The 18,718-nt window shown below is 36.6% G+C and overlaps 1 protein-coding gene across 12 annotated transcripts in view; it reads left to right on the top strand.

Annotated features, from left to right (window-relative positions):
* LOC115217838 (chloride channel protein 2) overlaps window positions 1-18,718 on the top strand; it is a 211,421-nt gene that overhangs the window by 129,150 nt on the left and 63,553 nt on the right. For all 12 annotated transcript variants that reach the window (XM_036507945.1, XM_036507951.1, XM_036507949.1 and 9 more), the window contains 6 exons: window positions 329-406; window positions 9,657-9,735; window positions 11,223-11,348; window positions 12,355-12,439; window positions 16,876-16,977; window positions 18,305-18,389. In XM_036507945.1, coding sequence (XP_036363838.1) covers window positions 329-406; window positions 9,657-9,735; window positions 11,223-11,348; window positions 12,355-12,439; window positions 16,876-16,977; window positions 18,305-18,389 — 555 coding nt within the window. The remainder of the gene's footprint in view (window positions 1-328; window positions 407-9,656; window positions 9,736-11,222; window positions 11,349-12,354; window positions 12,440-16,875; window positions 16,978-18,304; window positions 18,390-18,718) is intronic.

Raw genomic sequence — 18,718 nt, 5'->3', positions numbered from 1 at the left:
TGATAATGATATATACACACACACACGCACACACACACACGCACATGATATGCCTTCCTTCTTGCACACACACACACGCATGCATCTATATATATAATATGTGTGTGTGTGTGCATGTGTGCCTGTCTCTGTGTGTGTGTATATGTATGTATATATACAGACACACACGCATACACACATTCATTGTCTTGTAAGGTTTAAGGTTTCCACAATACTTTTAGCACAAGAAACAAATATTTACATCTTCCAATTTCCACTTGCCTTATTTGGCTACAAATTGTATATATGTATATGTATTTATATATATTTCTTCTTTTCCTTCTTTTAGGGTCCATTTGTACACATAGCAAGTATAGTTGCTACACTCCTAGGAAAGCTGGTTGGCTCTTTTCGTGGTATCTATGAAGTAAGTGTTTTGCTTTCATTTCAATCCTGTCACCAAACACAAAACGCAGCATTTGTTGTTCTACTCTTAGTCTTTTTTTTATACTCCATTCATTTTTTGATTTCATCGATTAGTCATGTGGTGTGAAGGTGCACGGCTTAGTGGTTAAAGCTGTCACACTCTCAGTTGTAAGATAGTTGTTTCGATTTCAGGGCTTGGTGGTGTGTTGTGTTCCTGAGCAAAATCTCTTCATTTCACATTCCTCCTGTCAACTCATCTGTGAATGATTTCCAGCAATAACTGGGGAAGTTAACTCTGTGATGGACTGGCATCCCATTCAGGGAGAAGTGTTGTAATCTCAATTTGTATATATATGTTTGTACCTTTGTTTTGTGTGTCTTTGCTTCTTTTAACCCTTTCCTTACTGTATTTATTTTGAGATGCTCTGTGTTTCTTTCAATTACATTAAATATAACAAAAAATTTAGTAAAATAATTTAGTTATCATTCAGCTAGTGTTAGGAACATAAATTGTGACTAAGGCGCAGGAGTGGCTGTGTGGTAAGTAGCTTGTCTACCAACCACATGGTTCCGGGTTCAGTCCCACTGCGTGGCACCTTGGGTAAGTGTCTTCTACTATAGCCTCGGGCCGACCAAAGCCTTGTGAGTAGATTTGGTAGATGGAAACTGAAAGAAGCCTGTCGTATATATGTATATATATATACATATATGTGTGTGTGTGTCTGTGTTTGTCCCCCTAGCATTGCTTGACAACCGATGCTGGTGTGTTTATGTCCCCGTCACTTAGCGGTTCGGCAAAAGAGACTGATAGAATAAGTACTGGGCTTACAAAAGAATAAGTCCTGGGCTCGAGTTGCTCGATTAAAGGCAGTGCTCCAGCATGGCCGCAGTCAAATGACTGAAACAAGTAAAAGAGTAAAAGAGTAAGGTTTGGTGGAAGATTTTAATTCAAAACTTTTGAAAACAAGACATTTGTACTGCTGAGCCAGAGCCGGTTTCAGCCGGGTTGGTAACAAAAGGGTTAATCTTAACATTGGTCGATAATTGTAAGCAAGAATCACTGTCATATTAGTCATGTCCTTTGTTTCCAATCTTTCATGGAAAAATGTCCAGTCATGGAGAAAATATCATTATTCTTGGAAATAGGTGAGGGTTGGCAACAGGAAGGGCATCTGGCCATAGAAAATATGCCACAATGAATTCCGTCTGACCCATGCCAGCATTGAAAAGTAGATGTTAAATGATGAAGTTTTAACTTTGTATTTTCTTGTTTTCGTATTAAGTTCAGTTTTAATGCAATTCAATCTTATTACAATTTGGAACTCTATACCCTTTGATCTTTATATGACTTGAATCTTTTTGGTTTTGGCAATATTCTATTGTCATAAGGTGGCAAGCTGGCAGAAACGTTAACATGCCAGGTGAAATGCTTAGTGATATTTCGTCTGTCTTTACATTCTGAGTTCAAATTCCGCCAAGGTTGACTTTGCCTTTCATCCTTTTGGGGTCGATAGATTAAGTACCAGTTGCATACTGGGGTTGATCTAATCGACTGGCCCCCTACCCCCAAAATTTCGGGCCATGTGCCTAGAGTAGAAAAGAATATTCTATCGTCATCAGCATCATCGTCAGTAAATATCCATTTGCCATGGTTGGATGGTTCAACAGGAATTGGTAAATCAAAAAGACTGCACCAAACCCTGCTGTCTGCTTCTGTGTACTTTACAAGACCTATTTGAATAATGGCACAAACAAACAGGTGTAAAACGTCTTAGAAAATAACACTTTTAATTGTCATGTTCTATTGTTATAACATGATGTCAGTTTGGCAAAGAAGTCTGTCTGTTTTGTCGATGAAGAAGTCTGTGTCGACCTAGTTCTAGCAACACTTTTAAGTTGAAAACTCTTTTGAGCTGGCTTTACACACGGCAAATAAATCTGTTTGGTGAAAGGTGTGTAGTTAAATACAGAGAAGATTAAGTTTGGTTGGTTTGTTTGCTGTAGAAATCTATTTAAAGATTCTCTTTTGACAAGTTTGGTCGTTAGTACTTAGTTTGTTAATTCGAAGCAGTAGTTATTTGTAAAACTGGAATTCTCAAATGCTTCAACTTAACAACTAGAATTATACCTGCAGAATTCCAAAGAAGAGAGAAAATAATTTAAAAGAAAAGAAAAAAAACTGAAAAGCTCTGTGAAAGAACATTCCATCATTTTGACTGTTAAGATGTTTAACCCATTAGCAGTTAATCTGGCCATATCCAGTCCAAATATTCAGGTTGTTGTATGTTCAGACTGGCCAGATCTTGCTTCTCACACCTACCCTACAATGTTCTTCTAAAAATAAACAAACACTGCATTTGAAATTTCGATGCTATGAGATAAATGCCAGATTAATTCAAAACAATGTGGATAAATAAGGATTACCATTTGATGGAATAATCTGAATGCCAAAGGGTTAAAGCATTAATTTTACCATTTCTATGTATTAGGAATATGTGGAAATGATTTTTGTGTTGGTGCCACTTAGAAAACACCCGTGCCAGTGCTGCGTAAACGTACTTGTGCTGGTGGCTTGTAAAAGGTACCAGAACACTCTCTTAAGTGGTTGGCATTAGGAAGGGCATCCGGACTTAGAAACCATGCCACAACATGCCGTTGGAGTCTGGACAGCTCCCTGCTAGCCAGCTCCATGTCAAACCGCCCAACCCATGCCAGCATGGAAAGTGGACATTAAACTATGATGATGATGATGATTTTGTCCAAGACCATCTGTATTTCAGTTGGTTTATGATTAATCTTTTTCTTATTTCTTTACTGCCCACAAGGGGCTACACACAGAGGGGACAAACAAGGACAGACAAACAGATTAAGTCGATTATATCGACCCCAGTGCGTAACTGGTACTTATTTAATCGACTCCGAAAGGATGAAAGGCATAGTCGACCTCAGCAGAATTTGAACTCAGAACGTAGCAGCAGACGAAATACTGCTAAGCATTTTGCCCGGTGTGCTAACGTTTCTGCCAGCTCGCCGCCTTATGATTAATCCTTTTGGTAACAACCTGTGCCTAGAGTAGAAAAGAATAATTGTATTACTGCATCATATTGCCACCCTGCCATCTTTCCCCTGCCTGGCATCTTGCTGCAGCCTCAGACCCCATCTATGGCTTACAGCTGGTCATCTCATAGACACTCCCCGTTTTCCTCTTTGTTATAAACTAGACTCTCCACTTCCTCCTTGTTACACTCATCACCTAGGACCACCCTGCACCTGTGTCTACCTAAATCTAGTGGGTGGCTCTTTCACTTTCTGTATCTTCCTTCTCCGGATAGCCTCGTGTCAATGAGTCTGTCTAGCTCCGATTCTGTTGTCATTGGCGATATATTCTTCCCTGAGGAGACACTTGATATTCACAACCATCTGTCTATCCCGTTTCCTCATGGTAGTGCAGTGTTTGGTTTTTGCTTGTTTGTCTTACTGATAGCGATTAAGTGGTTGGATGGTTTCCTGAAGTTAGTGTTACAGACGTTTGGGTTGTTTGTGTCATTGTGTGTGTGTGTGTGTGTGTGCGTATATCATCATCATCATCAGCATCACCATCATTTAATGTCTGTTGTTCATGCTGGCATCAGTTGGATAGTTTGACGAAGACAGCACACAGACTCTAGTCTGATTTGGTATGGTTTTTATGGCCGGATGCCCTTCTTAACACCATGTGTGTATATATATATATACACACTCACAACGGCAGTGCATCAGCATGGCTGCAGCTCTGAGCTGAAACTAGAGAGTAAAAAAAAAAAATATATATATATATGTGTAAAATGAGATAGGGGTTGTAAATTCAACCCTCCATGGGATAACATATATCCAATGTATAATATCATTGCTATTGTGTAGTGTTTTAATAAAGTATTGATTCGGTATTATCTGATAGTTGATGATTGATTTAGATATATTTCTCCATTTTCTCATTTTGTATATATATGTGTATATACATATGTATATATATGTATGTATATATATAGAGATATGTATGTATATATATAGAGATATGTATATATATGTATATATATATATATATATATATATATATATATATGTGTATGTATCTATGTGTGTGTGTAAATGTGTGTGTGTGTGTGTGTGTGTGTGTGTATATATATATATAAATTATTAATTAATTCGACCGAGCAGTGTTCGGTATGTAAAATGACCATTTACGGTATATTTGAAATATTACTTTATAAAAATAGGGTAAATTTGAAATATTACTTTATAAAAATTTTTGGCTGCTATTTCTAAAAAGCTCGGTGTGTGGTAAAGTAAATTATTTCACTTTACCCTATTTTTATAAAGTATATATATATATATATATATATTGTTTTATTTATATTCCTGAGCGCCATACTAATACAATTGTTTGTTTGTATTCCACCTGCCTTCGTCTTTTGTTTATTTTCATAAAGCTTCCTGTTATATATATATATATATATATATATATATATGTTTAACAAAGGGGAACATGAAACTCTGTGTAGCAGTTTTTTTTGTGATACTTTTGTGATGCCTTTGCAGCTTTGATAAAGATAAAGCATATAGCTCTACCTCCCGTATTCGAGTACTATTTTTTCCCCCACCTTGTTTCACGTTTATGTGCTTACTTTGTTATGTATATATATATATATGAGAGAGAGAGAGAGAGAGAAAGAGAAGGGCTGATAGTCAGTAGGTAAATATATCAAAGGTTATCATTTAAGTATTTAGAACATAATTCCAAACACTGTGTGTGTGTGTGTGTGTGTAGTCTTACAGATAATAGATAAACTGATGAAAGGTTACTATTATGTAAGCAATTAAAAGGTAGTTTCAGGTCGTGTTTTTATGCACACACACACACACACACACACACACACACACATACGCATGCGCACCACATTTAGTTGATGCATGGGCATTCTCAAATGCCAGATTAAAAATTCTTAAATGTAATAAATATAAATACAGTGATCCCTCACTACTTTGGATTCATGACTTCATAAATTTTAAAAATATATATATATGAACGCCTAAAATTTTTCATTAAATCCATTAAAATATTAATAATAAATATTATTTCCTAGTCTAGGAACAACAAAACAAGCGTAAAATAGCAAAAAAGTATATACAGAGGTATTTGAACTTAAGATGGGCTGTGATTGGTGCAATGGAGAGAGAGATGACAAATCACAGCCTTCTATTTTGTAATCTGGCCTGTGTAACAGTAACAATCTTTATTTTAAAAAAATCTAAAGTGTTATTGCTTAACAGTTGTCCTTGTTATTAATAGACTACTTTAAAGGGTGGGTTGTTAACAGTACAGGGAGGGTTTTAAAAGTCCAAATACATGTTAAAGAAATACTGTAAATATGGTGTCCCTACTTCGCGGAAATTCAGTTATCGCGGCCGGTCTCGGAACCAATCTACCGCGATAATCGAGGGATCACTGTATTCTAATATATTTTACTTTGTTTCACTCCAGTTCATTCATTTCCTTGGAAAATTTAAAACCATATTGAAAAACCATATTGTTTCAAGAACTTAAAAGCCGCCACTGATTATGCCAATTTCAGGAATGAGATTTTTTTTTATGTCTGCCTTTTAACAAAATATATTTTGGTGGAATTTAGAAATGGAGCAGCTGACACAACTTCTCAATGTGATTTATGTACTTTTGACATATATGTTCATTGTAACATTGATTATCTCTGCTGTGCTTCCCCATCTGTTTCTTTCTGTCTCCTTCATCATGAGCATTCTCTGTTCAAATGTCATCTGCTTTGAATGCACTGCAAAATGGTCTTGTTCTAATCAGCTCGAAAAATAGCAAAATAAATTATTTTGATCAAGAAAACTTGGGCAGCTGTATTTCACGAGATTTATGGTTCTCATTATAACATATATTTATGTGTGTATATATAACGATACATGCATTCTCTTGACAACTGTGTAGTTAAAAGCACAATTAAGAATATGAAGAAAGAGAGGGCCTCTTGGTCATGTGCTAATCACATCCATTGTAATTGAGATTCTATAGGGAGATGTCATACACAATGACCAGCAAAGAACTATCATTGTCAACTGCTACAAGGACAAAAGAGATGGTATTGAGAGAGATATCTACACAGAGATTGAATTAAACCAGCCACCATCATCATCATCACTTAACGTCTGTTTTCCATGCTGGCATGGGTTGGACTGTTTGACAGAAGCTGATCAGCTATTATCAAATAATAGTCCAATCTACCTAGGGGGCCCATTATAGATTTTTATTGAAAACCAATTAGCCTATAATTGAACTGGATGTTAGTTTAACATGTATGCAAAGTTTCATCAAGATTGGTTCACTGGTGTAGGCAGCAAAATGGTAACAGACAGATCAACAAACAGAAATTGCCATCTATGTATAAGATATATAAAACGCAGGTGACGCTGAGTGGTTAAGAAGTTTGCTTTCCAACTACTTCATTTCAGGTTCAATCCCATTGCGTAGCACTTTTGGCAAGTGGATTTGGTAAGACAGGACCTGAAAGAAACCTGTTATCATCATCATCATCATTTAGCGTCTGCTTTCATGGGTTCAACGGTTTGACTGAAACTGGCAAGCTGCACCAGGTTCCAATCTGATTTGGCATGGTTTCTATGGCTGGATGCCCTTCCTGGCACCAACCACTCCAAGAGTGTAACAAGTGCTTTTTATGTGTCAGTCATGTGACACTGGCATCAGCCACAACTACGACTTCACTTGGCTTGACGAGTCACTTATCATTGCTTCCATGAAACCCAAAGTTCAAAGGGTGCTTTCTGTGTGCCACCAGCACGGGTGCCTTTTATGTGACACTGGCATCAGCCATAACTATTGTTTCATTTGGCTTGACAGGTCTTCTCAAGCACAGCATATGTATGTATGTATGTGTATCTATGTGTGTGTATGTATGTATGTATGTATGTATGTATGTGTGTGTATCTATGTGTGTGTATGTATGTATGTATGTATGTATGTGTGTGTGTATGTATGTATGTATGTATGTATGTATACACACACACACATGTGTGTGTGTGTCTTTGTTTGTCTAATCCCTTCAGAGCAGTGCCTCAACTTGGCTGCAATCCAATTAGTGAAACAATTAAAAGGTCGATCATAAATAAAAGACATCACCTTTTGTAAGGGAAGTGTACTTTAGAATAATCTAATCCTAGATATACTGTGCCTGACAAAAAAAAATAACCATGATGAGATGGTCATAACTGGAGCATCATTGATCACAGATCTGCTTGATCAGGTTTGACCAGGTACTACACAACAACAACACCAACAACAACAATTGTGAGCAACATAACAAAGTGTGTTTATTTCAAAGTTTCGTGAACTAAATCCAGTGGAAATTGTGCCAACTTTTAAATTATTCTGAATTATCTTTGGTAAGTGATTTGAAAATGTCAAGTACCATTTAACTTTCTAATTTTGTGACAGTGACCTTTCACATTGACCTCTTTGTTGTTGTATGTAGTTATTGTATTTTTTTCTGTTTTACCTTATTCTTTTTTTATTTCTTTTTATTTTTCCTGTGGGATACATCTCCCACAACCTTTAAAACTTTCACAGTAGAATGGTAACGCCTCTACCACCAAAGGTTCTGTGTACTTTTATGTGATTTCATTTGCTTAGATTTTGTGTCTTTGAATCAAATGTCAAGTTAGGGGTTCCAACAAGGTGCTGTTCTGATCTAACTTTCTGCTCCTATTTTCTTTTTCCAACATACAAGTCAACATGGTCTATATAGTGTAAACGTGAAGTGTAAGCATTCAAACATTGTCTCTATCTTTCCAAATCCTGCTGCATTTCACATGGAACTTTTCATTCCACCAACTTGTTTTGGTATATTACCAAAACCTACCTTTTTGGGGTTGTAAATTTTGGCCTGAAAAATTCAACTTGTATACTGGAATATGCAGGAGTTGTAGATGGAAACATACTGACTAAAAGACCACAGATCATTATTGTAAAGATTGCTACCAGATGATTTTATGATTCAGATATTGTCATCACTTGTTCCACTGATTGAAGTGTTGTTACCAGTTTTCAGGGGTTCTTTTGATCACACATTTGCTACCTAAGAATTATATGATCTTATTAGTACCTGTTGAGTTTTTGATTGAAACAGTGTTACTAGGTAAGCTTATGAGCAAAACATTCTTAGCAGGGGATCTTATGAGCCTAAATTTATTTCCTGGAGATCTTATGATCTAAACATTGTTACTGGGGAAGATTAATCACAAAATTGTTACCTCTAATTGGCCATTCATCCTACTAAACAGTGGCTAAATCCTCCTTGAATCATATCTTACTTTCTAAAAAAGACAGGATTGTCATTGACTAGAATGCCTTTGCTCATAGGTTTACTGAAATGGGATTGGCCTGGGGCTAAACAAAATCTGAACGACAAAATAATGATAATAATAATAATAATAATAATAATGATATAGGAGACCTACAAAAATCAACATTGCTTGCAACTGCAAGAATTCTTCATAGGGTTCTTGAAGCATGACCAATAAACTATGTCACCTTAGTCTGCTGGCTTTGGAAAGCTGACATTTTCCATCATACCCAGCAAAATAAGCTGAGAGATTTAATCAAATAATAATAATAATGATAATGATAATGGTTTCAAATTTTTCCACAAGGGCAGCAATTTTGGGGGACGGGGTGAGTTGATTACATTGACCCCAGTGTTCAACTGGTACTTATTTTATTGACCCCAAAAGGATGAGAGGCAAAGTTGACCTTGGTGGAATTTGATCTCAGAACATAGCAACGGGCGAAATACTGCTTAGGATTTTGTCCAGCACACTAAAAATTCTGCCAGCTTGCCACCTTAATAATAATAATGATGATGATGATTATGATGATACTGCCAATTATTGTTGGGTCCTTGGGGATAGCATTAGAAAGCATCAAGGGGGATATAAAGGAAATTGGAATAGAGTTTCCAGTAGAACTGTTACAAAAGGTTTGCCTCCTTGGCACGGACAGAATAATCAAGAGAGTATTAGATAGGTGAAAAGAATGGATAGCATGGTACCACAGGGTGCAGGCAGTAAGCCTGCTATACATTCAAGACTCCAGGAGTTCCAACAAAACCTGAGATTAAAAGAAATGTAATAATGATGATGATGATGATGACAATAGTAATGTTTTCTCATTTCAGAATGAATCCCGCCGCTCTGAGATGTTAGCTGCAGCATGCGCTGTTGGTGTTGCTTGCACATTTGCTGCACCAATTGGAGGTGAGTACTTTGTTATAATTAAACCTTGGTCATCCTTGACCTAGTGGACCTATGGTCAACAGTATTCCAACCACGACTGACCCTTCTTTTGGTTATCTAAATCTACTCCTTCTTTCAAAGTAGTAAAGTATGAGTTTAAAGAGTTTAACTGTTATTTTTAGCATGTCCAGTGGCTGCATAGTGGTGTTGTTTTTGTTTGTTTAGGCAGTTACTTGTGTATGTTAAGATCTCTATTGGTCAAGTCTAGCCACACATCTGTACATGTATTCACAAGCCTTGGTTAAGATTTCACGAGGAAGATTGACCACGCCCCTGCATGCTAGTCTCCCCTTTCCATGCCACCCATGTCTTATGGCAAGGGCCCACAACTCCTGGGCCAGAAACCAGTACCAGGCTGTGGATCATCTGGTACTTAACTGCACAGAAAGAATAAATCTCTTAATTATATTTTTTTTCATTCAATATCACAGTCTGCAGAGTGTTTTAGCACCATATCTCTGTTATAGAAGTAATACATATGTATTATATATGTAATCATCATCATCATCATCATCATCATCGTTTAGCATCCGTTTTCCATGCTAGCATGGGTTGGACGGTTCAACTGGGGTCTGTGAAGCCGGAAGGCTTCATCAGGCCCAGTCAGATCTGGCAGTGTTTCTACGGCTGGATGCCCTTCCTAACGCCATAATTAAATTAATATATTATGCACTTTATTGTGTTTTGTTATGTGCGTAATACCCCAGTCTGTGGAAAAATTGCCTTGCATGGAATTGGTCCATGGCGCCAAAATGGTTGGGGACTGCTGCCTTAGGGTTTATATGCCTTGACACTTGTGTAGTCACTGGTGTTATTGTCAGACCATAAAGGGCTGTAACAAATAACATTAAGTATCGTTCTATATTTAAGAGATGAGGAATTATGTACATTATTTACATTAAACAGATATTTGTTAATAACAAAGAAGATGAGGACAAATATCTGTAAAATGTAAATAATGAACATTAGGTATCTTTGCCTGCCCCTGTTTATTTTCACCTGACTATGCATTGATACCATGTGGTTAATGGAATTCTGTTGGTCCCTTGTAAAAACAATACCAATATGTCTAAATAACTCAGCAGTTTCAACATGTGTGAAAAAAAAACACCCCTTACTTGCATTATAGGTAAAGGTTAGCAGTAAGAGGAGCATCTAACTGTAGAATACTGCTTCAATAAGTCTCACTCAACCCATGCCAGCATGGATAAAAGCAGACATAAAAACTAGGCAGATGATGATGATGATGTTGATGGTTGTTGAGGAAAACCCCTGTTGTGGAGAATGGTCCTTTGTTTGTTGTTATACTTCTCAATAGATGTGTTGTGAACTGTGAAGAACTTTTCAAAAGCTTATTTTGATCAGTAAAAACTCCCTATTGTTTTCATCTGAGACCTCATTTAACAACATTGATTGTTTTTTCTTTCTTTCTTAATTCTTCTGACCAGGGGTATTGTTCAGTATTGAAGTAACAGCCACATTTTTTGCTGTCAGAAACTACTGGAGAGGGTTTTTCTCTGCTGTGTGTGGGGCACTTATTTTTAGGTTATTGGCATTTTGGTTTAAAGACGAAGGTAAGTTTCTCAACTAAACACTTCTTTATTTTTTCATCAGCTATTTCTTCCCATAACTTTCCTTGGGGAAGGTAGGGGGAACACTATAAAGGACCACAGAGAATTAAAGGGATTAATAATTATTTTCATGAGAGTGGTCTCTTGGGCAGGTTGCCATTTTTGTGCACAGGCATGGCCGCGAGGTCAAGAAGCTTGTTTCTCCAACCATGTGGTTTTGAGTTCAGTCTCAGTGTGTGGTATCTTGGGGTAAATATATTCTACTATAGCCCTGGGCCAACCAAAGTCTTGTGAATGGATTTGGCTGAGGGAAACTGAAAGAAGCTTCTCATATGTATATATATATGTATGCGTTTGTGTGTGCCCTTGTTTTGATATCACCTGATGATTGTAAATGAGCATCACCATCCTAGAAGTGATGTGGTTTCATTTCTCGCCTTCTGTGAAAGACAATTCTGGTCATGGGGAAATATTACCTTACTTGGAAACAAATGAGGGTTGGTGACAGGAAGAGCATCCAGCTGTAGAAAAATATGCTTCAGCAGGTTCTGTCCGACTCATGCCAGCATGGAAAAGTGGATATTAAAATGATGCTGAGCATGAACGTCAAAAAAGCCAACCTCTTCAAGAACGTTCACATACTCTTCTTTGAAATGGGGTGGGTGTGGAGGAATGGGTGCAGGCGAAGAAACAGACTTGTCAAGACTTGGTTGTGGACAGTAGCGGCAGACCTAATATATATATATGGCCATGGTCCAAGAACTGGTTCATGACAGGTCTTGTGATCATGCTGAGGTGGAGATCTCTTCCTATCTAATTCTCCATGGGAAGTGGTAGGCAGCTGGTCTATGACTTCTTTGTCTGTTATAACTTGATTGGGCAAGTGTCCTTCTGTTATAGCTCTGAACTGGTATGTGAATTCAGTAGGTGGAAACTGGATGAATCCCAATATTTTTTTTCTGTTATTTTCAATATTCTGTCATTCGTTTGAAATATTTTCTTGTTGCAGAAACCATAACAGCTTTATTTAAGACAACTTTAAGAACAGAAGTGCCATTTGATGCTCTTGAATTGATCATTTTTGCAGGAATTGGGTAAATACGACTGTATTCTTATATCCATCCATCCATCCAGCCAGCCAGCCATCCATGATGGTGTGTGTGTGTGTGTGTGTGTATTTCTCCCTCCCTTCTCTCTCTAGCACTACACTAATTAACGTAATCTTCCTATTTCGAAGAATGTTGTGTGATTTGAGAGAGATTTGGCTGCTATTTCTAGCAGGTTGTTATTATGGTGGGTTGTGATCTATAGCTCCACATTCACTCTGTCTGAGCAGATATATATGCTCACAGGAATTTCACCTGTGACCATTTTTCAGGAACCAGACTGCTATGAATTTTTGTATACCAAAGACTACACTGTCCAACGTTACCTTCTCTTTTTAAAGTGGTATGGTGTGAGCTGAAAGAGATTTGGCTGGTATTTCTAGTAAAACTGTCACACAAACACTCTCTTCTATGAATTTTGTATGTTGTCTGTAACTCTGTGTCATACAACTCCTTGAAACTAGACTAGGTGGTCCCTCTTTATGTGTTCGGTTCATTCAAGACCCCCCCCCCCCCCAAAAAAAAACCTGCTAATATCTTTTGTCCTTTATTTGGACTGTGGCCATGCTAGGGCTCCATCTTTACAGGTTTAGCCTAACAAATCGATCCCAGTACTTTTTACTTTTTATAAGCTTAGTACTTACTCCATTAGTGCTTTTGCTGAAGCACTAAGTTATGTGGATGTAAACAAACCAACACCAGTTGTCAAGCAGTGAACTAGACGACAAACACACACACACACTAGATACACACATACATATATACAAGGGGTTGCTGAAAAGTTCCTGGCTTTAAGGGTATCACGAAAGGCCTGGTTGGAGGCTCAACCTTCTGAGTTCTTTTACAGGCCTTAGAAAAACTGAAGGACCACTGCAACAAGTGTGAGGATCTGAGAGAGGAACATGTTGAATAAAATCCTAATTAACTGATCCTCCTGTATTTGCTTTTACCCCCAAAAAGTTGCCCAACCAGATGATGACGATGACGACAGTGGCACTGGTTATTCTTTCATAAAAACTTAGTAACTTCGTTTTATACTTATCCATTTAATTATAATCCACTTTGTGCTGTAATTACTGGCTTTGTTAAGTAGGTACATTACAGCGTTTTTAAGTAGGAGCAGTAATCTATAAATCCAGCTCAGAGTATAGGTTTACTACTAAATATAGGATGCTTGCGTTTCATGCAACTGGTTATACGTACACACATACTTGTGTTATCTTATTATGCACAAATATACAGCTACAGATATATATACGCACAGAAATATGCGCAATCAGCTGTACATAGATGTGCACATACAGAAATGTGTGTGTGTGTGTGTGTGTGTGTGTGTGCATATACATGTATGTATGTATGTGTGTATGTGCATATGTATATGTGTGTGTATGTATATATGTGTATGTGTATACGTGTATGTACATATAGATATATGTGTGTATTTATATATATATGTGTGTGTGTATGTATATGTATGTATATGTGTATGTATATATACGGATGTGTATGTGTGTATATATATATGTATGTATATATGTGTGTATGAGTATGTGTATATATATATGTGTGTGTGTGTGTGTGTATATGTGTATGTATATATTTGGATGTGTATGTATATATTTGGATGTGTATGTATATATATATATGTATGTATGTATATATTTGGATGTGTATGTATATATATATATATGTATGTATGTATATATATGGATGTGTATGTATATATATATATATATATATATATATATATATATATATATATATATATTATATATATATATATATATATATATATATGTATGTACATATGTGTATGAGTATTTGTGTATATATATATATGTGTGTGTGTATGTATATGTTTGTATATATATATCTGTACCCACACACACACACACACATACAGATTAATTTCAGTGGTATTGCTTTGCACTGGTGTCATTATTCATCATTATTCATTATCTTCTTATTTCAAAGCAATTAAAACTTGATAATTTACATGAAACAGCAGGGAAAAGAATTACAGAAGCCAATGAGAAACATCATAAACATTGCTTGTGCTGTTAGAAATAGCAGCTAAATTTTTCTTAATCCTTTTGATACCAACCTTCTAGAAAGTGCCCCAAGTTTTATGATACAAATTCCTCATTTTAAAGGGATATAAATGAAATCCACCCATTAGTATTGAATATGTTTATATATTTATATATTTAACAAATTTTTCATTATAAGTTGTAGATGTACTGAGCCTAAAAATAGATGGGTTGGTCAAAGCTGGAGTGTCTTTGATCTTATATCTATTGAATGCATGTTGACTTGGGGGTCAAAAAAACTATACCCTCATTAACGATATAGGAATCAGATTGGTCAGATTTGGATAAGGCATACTTCTGTTTCTTTCCACATTTGATCTTTAGTTCTTACCTTGAACAAGATTTTCAACTCTTCATCATCATTGAACAGTGGTTGCAGTTTGGTTTACAATTCCTTTGTTGCACCATCTGAACAACAAATGACCCCTGGTGACTCTGTTGACTGGCACTGTGGGCTCCTCATGCAATTTTCATTGGAGAAATTAGAAATATTTCTTACAAGACACATCTTGTAGTAATGATTGGTTGCCAACATAACATAGCAGTCCTGGTTTAGGATGAATGTTGCTGTAATTTAGCCCCAGGAGACATCGTCTCCAGCTGGTTATACAACACGATCCGAGTCCTTACATTTTCAAACAGTTATTCTGTGCTGATGAAGGGAAATAACCTGGAAATTGCAGTACACAGATATTGTTTTGAGCTGAGTGGGGGTGCTAGATTCCCTTGTTTGAAAATATAAGGACACAGATTGTGTTGTATAGCCAGCTGGAGACGATGTTTCCTGGGGCTAAATTACAGCAACATTCATCCTAAACCAGGACTGCCATGTTATGTTGGCAAACAATCTTTACTACAGAGTACTGTTGCTGAATATCTCTTGTTGTGAGACTTAAAAATAGTAATTTTCTAAGACACATCTTGTTGGTGATGGCCAATTATGGGAGAGTGAGATGGAGAGAGAGAGTGAAAGAGAGAAAGGGAGGAAGAATTCAGTCCAGTTCTTAAATGATACTTAATTGTTTTATTTCCAAAATGATGGAAGGCAAAGTTGACCTTGGCAGATTTGAACTCTGAGTGTAGAGCTTCAATAAACACCACAAGACATTCTGTCTGATGCTTGTGATGATTCCGTTAATTCACTGCTCTCTGTTTACAATACAGTTTGGAAACAACTTGTCAAAATAAATCATATATACACACATATATATATGTGTATATGTATATATATGTGTGTGTATATGTATATATATATATTATTGCATGTTGTTTATGTTTATGAATTGTTTGAATACAATGACATGGATCTAGTGACCATCACATGTTCTTGTAAATTATTGTGCAGTCAAGCTAATGAAGGAGCCTGTCCATAGATCCTTAATTCACTAGAAATAGCAGACAAATTTTCCTTAATTGTTACTGTTTTTTTTTTTTTAAATGAAAGGACTGCAAATAATCTCAGATATAATCTATTAGATTGTTATGGCCATGGTTGGCAAGTCTTAGGTCATAGGCCAGATTGACCTGGGGCTGTGGACCAAAAAAAAAAAAAAAGATATATTGGGTAGGATAGTCCTAGATACATTATGTTTGAATGAAAGATGGGATGATCACAATTGGAAAGTCTTTGGTCATAAGTTTTCTTGGTTAGGGTTGTGACCCTGGGCTAAACAGTAGCAGCTTCTACATCGCAAAGTTTGATCCAACAAGGGACCTTTTACATCAGTGCTCCTCAAAGTGGGGAGTGGAAAATTTTATGTGGGTTTTGAGGACCAAGGGAAGCAGTGGGAGGTGAGGGACTTTTTATTTTTTGTCTCCTAATTTAAATATTAATTTTTAAAAAATGAAAATTAAATGTAATCTTATGACCCAGGATAAGCAATTAAGGTAACATTAGATTAAAATAGCAATCTATGTATCATACATAATGCATGTACACAGTTGACTGGCCAGTTAGTATGGCATTTGTCCTTAGATAACAAATCTCATGGACTTACAATGTAGAAAACGTAATAAGTATCAGGGAAAAAGATGAAAACTCATCACAGCAGTATCCAGCAAGAACACCAGATGCATTTTAGCCTTTTGAGGTCTTTTCAATGGCAAGTACTTGCAGCCAAGTACTTGCAGCCAGCCATGTGTTTAGATGAGAATTCAGGTAAGTTAGAAACAAAAGCTTAACGATTACATTAATCAATGTGGTTTGACTTCTTAAACACTGTAGGACTTGATTTGAGGTAGATTTTGCTTATTATTTCTAGCAGGTTGAATAATCTTGCTTTGATAATCTCTGTTTTGGCCTGATGTATAATCCCTTTTTTTTTTCTATTTCAGTGTAGCATGTGGCTTAGGTGGGTCTCTCTTCATTTTACTTCATAGAAAAATAATTCTCTTCACCAGAAGACACAAAAGGATGTCTGCTTTTCTACAGAAAAAGTAAGCATAATCTCTTTTTTTCTAAGAAACTTTTCCTTGTGTGTTCAACAGTCCGACATGAAATTTATTGTTTGTTTTTAAAATATGTTTTATCTTAGATCAAGGGAAGTAATTCTTGCTTCTGAAACAATAAAATGCATTTCAATGTTTTAGAATTAAACATTGATTAGACAAGATTGATTAGTATATATGAATACGTGATATCGTCATCATTTAAATGTCCACTTTCCCATGGTTACATGGATTGGAAAGAATTTGTTGAGGCAGATTTTCTGTGATGGGATGTTCCTCCTGTTACCAACCCCTACCTGTCTCCAAGTAGGGTAATATTTTGGTATAGCTTGATGGAAGACCCAGAGGGGTGGAAGTCAAATTTGACCTCAAAGGGTTTTGAACTCAGACTGTAAAGAGACAACAACAACAATAATAGTAATAATAATAATCCTTACTACTAAAGGCACAAAGCCTGAAATTTGTGGGGAAGGGACTAGTCGATTACATTGATCCCCAGTGATTCACTGGTACTTCATTTATTGACCCTGAAAGGATGAAAGGCAAAGTTGGCCCTGGCAGAATTTGAACTCAGAGCATAAGGATGGATGAAATGCCGCTGAGCATTTCCCCCCAGCATGCTGGCAATCCTGCCAGCTTGCTACCTTAATAATAATAATAATAATAATAGTAATAGTAATAATAATAATAATAATGCAGTACCAGGCAGTAAATGCCCTGATGCAGTACCAGGCAGTGGCTCTCATGGCTTCTGATCTTAACTGATTGGAAGTGTTATCATGTACATTGTTTTGTCTTGGTATAGAAGATGGGCTACAGTAAATATTCTGCTCAATACCACAGATTTGCTTGTCAGTTGTTTGACCTTAACCAGTTGAGCATGTCCCTTAGTGGCTGACGATATGTGCATCTCTGATCACGAGCAGAAGTAGTGGGGGAGCATCATAGCCATGTGTTGAGAGGGATTCTTTGTTGTTTGAATAATTCACCTCTGGAAACATGTGTGGTTCTTTCAACATCCTTAAACAACTCTTATTCAGGGACCTTTTGAGCAGGAAGGGTTACTCGACCTGAAGAAAATTCTAACTGGGCCCCACCTGCAAGGTCATGTGCTGTTTATCTTGATATGAGATCACCATGTCGCGCACATATGGTTGTGATGCATGTGCCTAGTGTACCCTTATCAGATGGGTAGTCATGATGGGTATACTGGGCTTCGTATATGTCACTTTGATGGCATGCACTGCTCTCTCACTCAATAATAATAATAATAAATAATAATAATAATAATATTTGATCTGTTTTATCATTTCAGTCGATTTATTTATCCTGGAATAATAGCTATTTTAATATCTACATTAACATTCCCACCTGGTCTTGGACAATATTTTGCTGGACAGGTATGTATATATATGTATATATTTTTGTATATCTTTAATATAATATATGATAAACCCTTTTCTGACAGAAGACACCCAAGTTACTTTTCCTTCTTCTCCTCTTTTCACCCCTGTTGTGTCCAGCCCCTTTGTATCTGCACTAAGCACCATCCCAGTCCTTCCTTTTCAGAATGACTTCCCTCTGAAACCTCCCTCTCTGCTCATGTCATTCATGAATGTGTTGACTTGAAGTAGTTTAAATAAAAAAATTAATAGCATCATTTTCACCTGTTTTCGATGAGTGATGATGGCCAATGGTCACTGCTCCTTGTTCCACACCTGGCAAATGA

Source organism: Octopus sinensis, linkage group LG12 (genome assembly GCF_006345805.1).
Source record: "Octopus sinensis linkage group LG12, ASM634580v1, whole genome shotgun sequence".
Lineage (NCBI taxonomy): Eukaryota > Metazoa > Mollusca > Cephalopoda > Octopoda > Octopodidae > Octopus > Octopus sinensis.
Note: the sequence above shows the minus strand (reverse complement) of the source record. Positions and strands in the feature narration are given on the sequence as shown.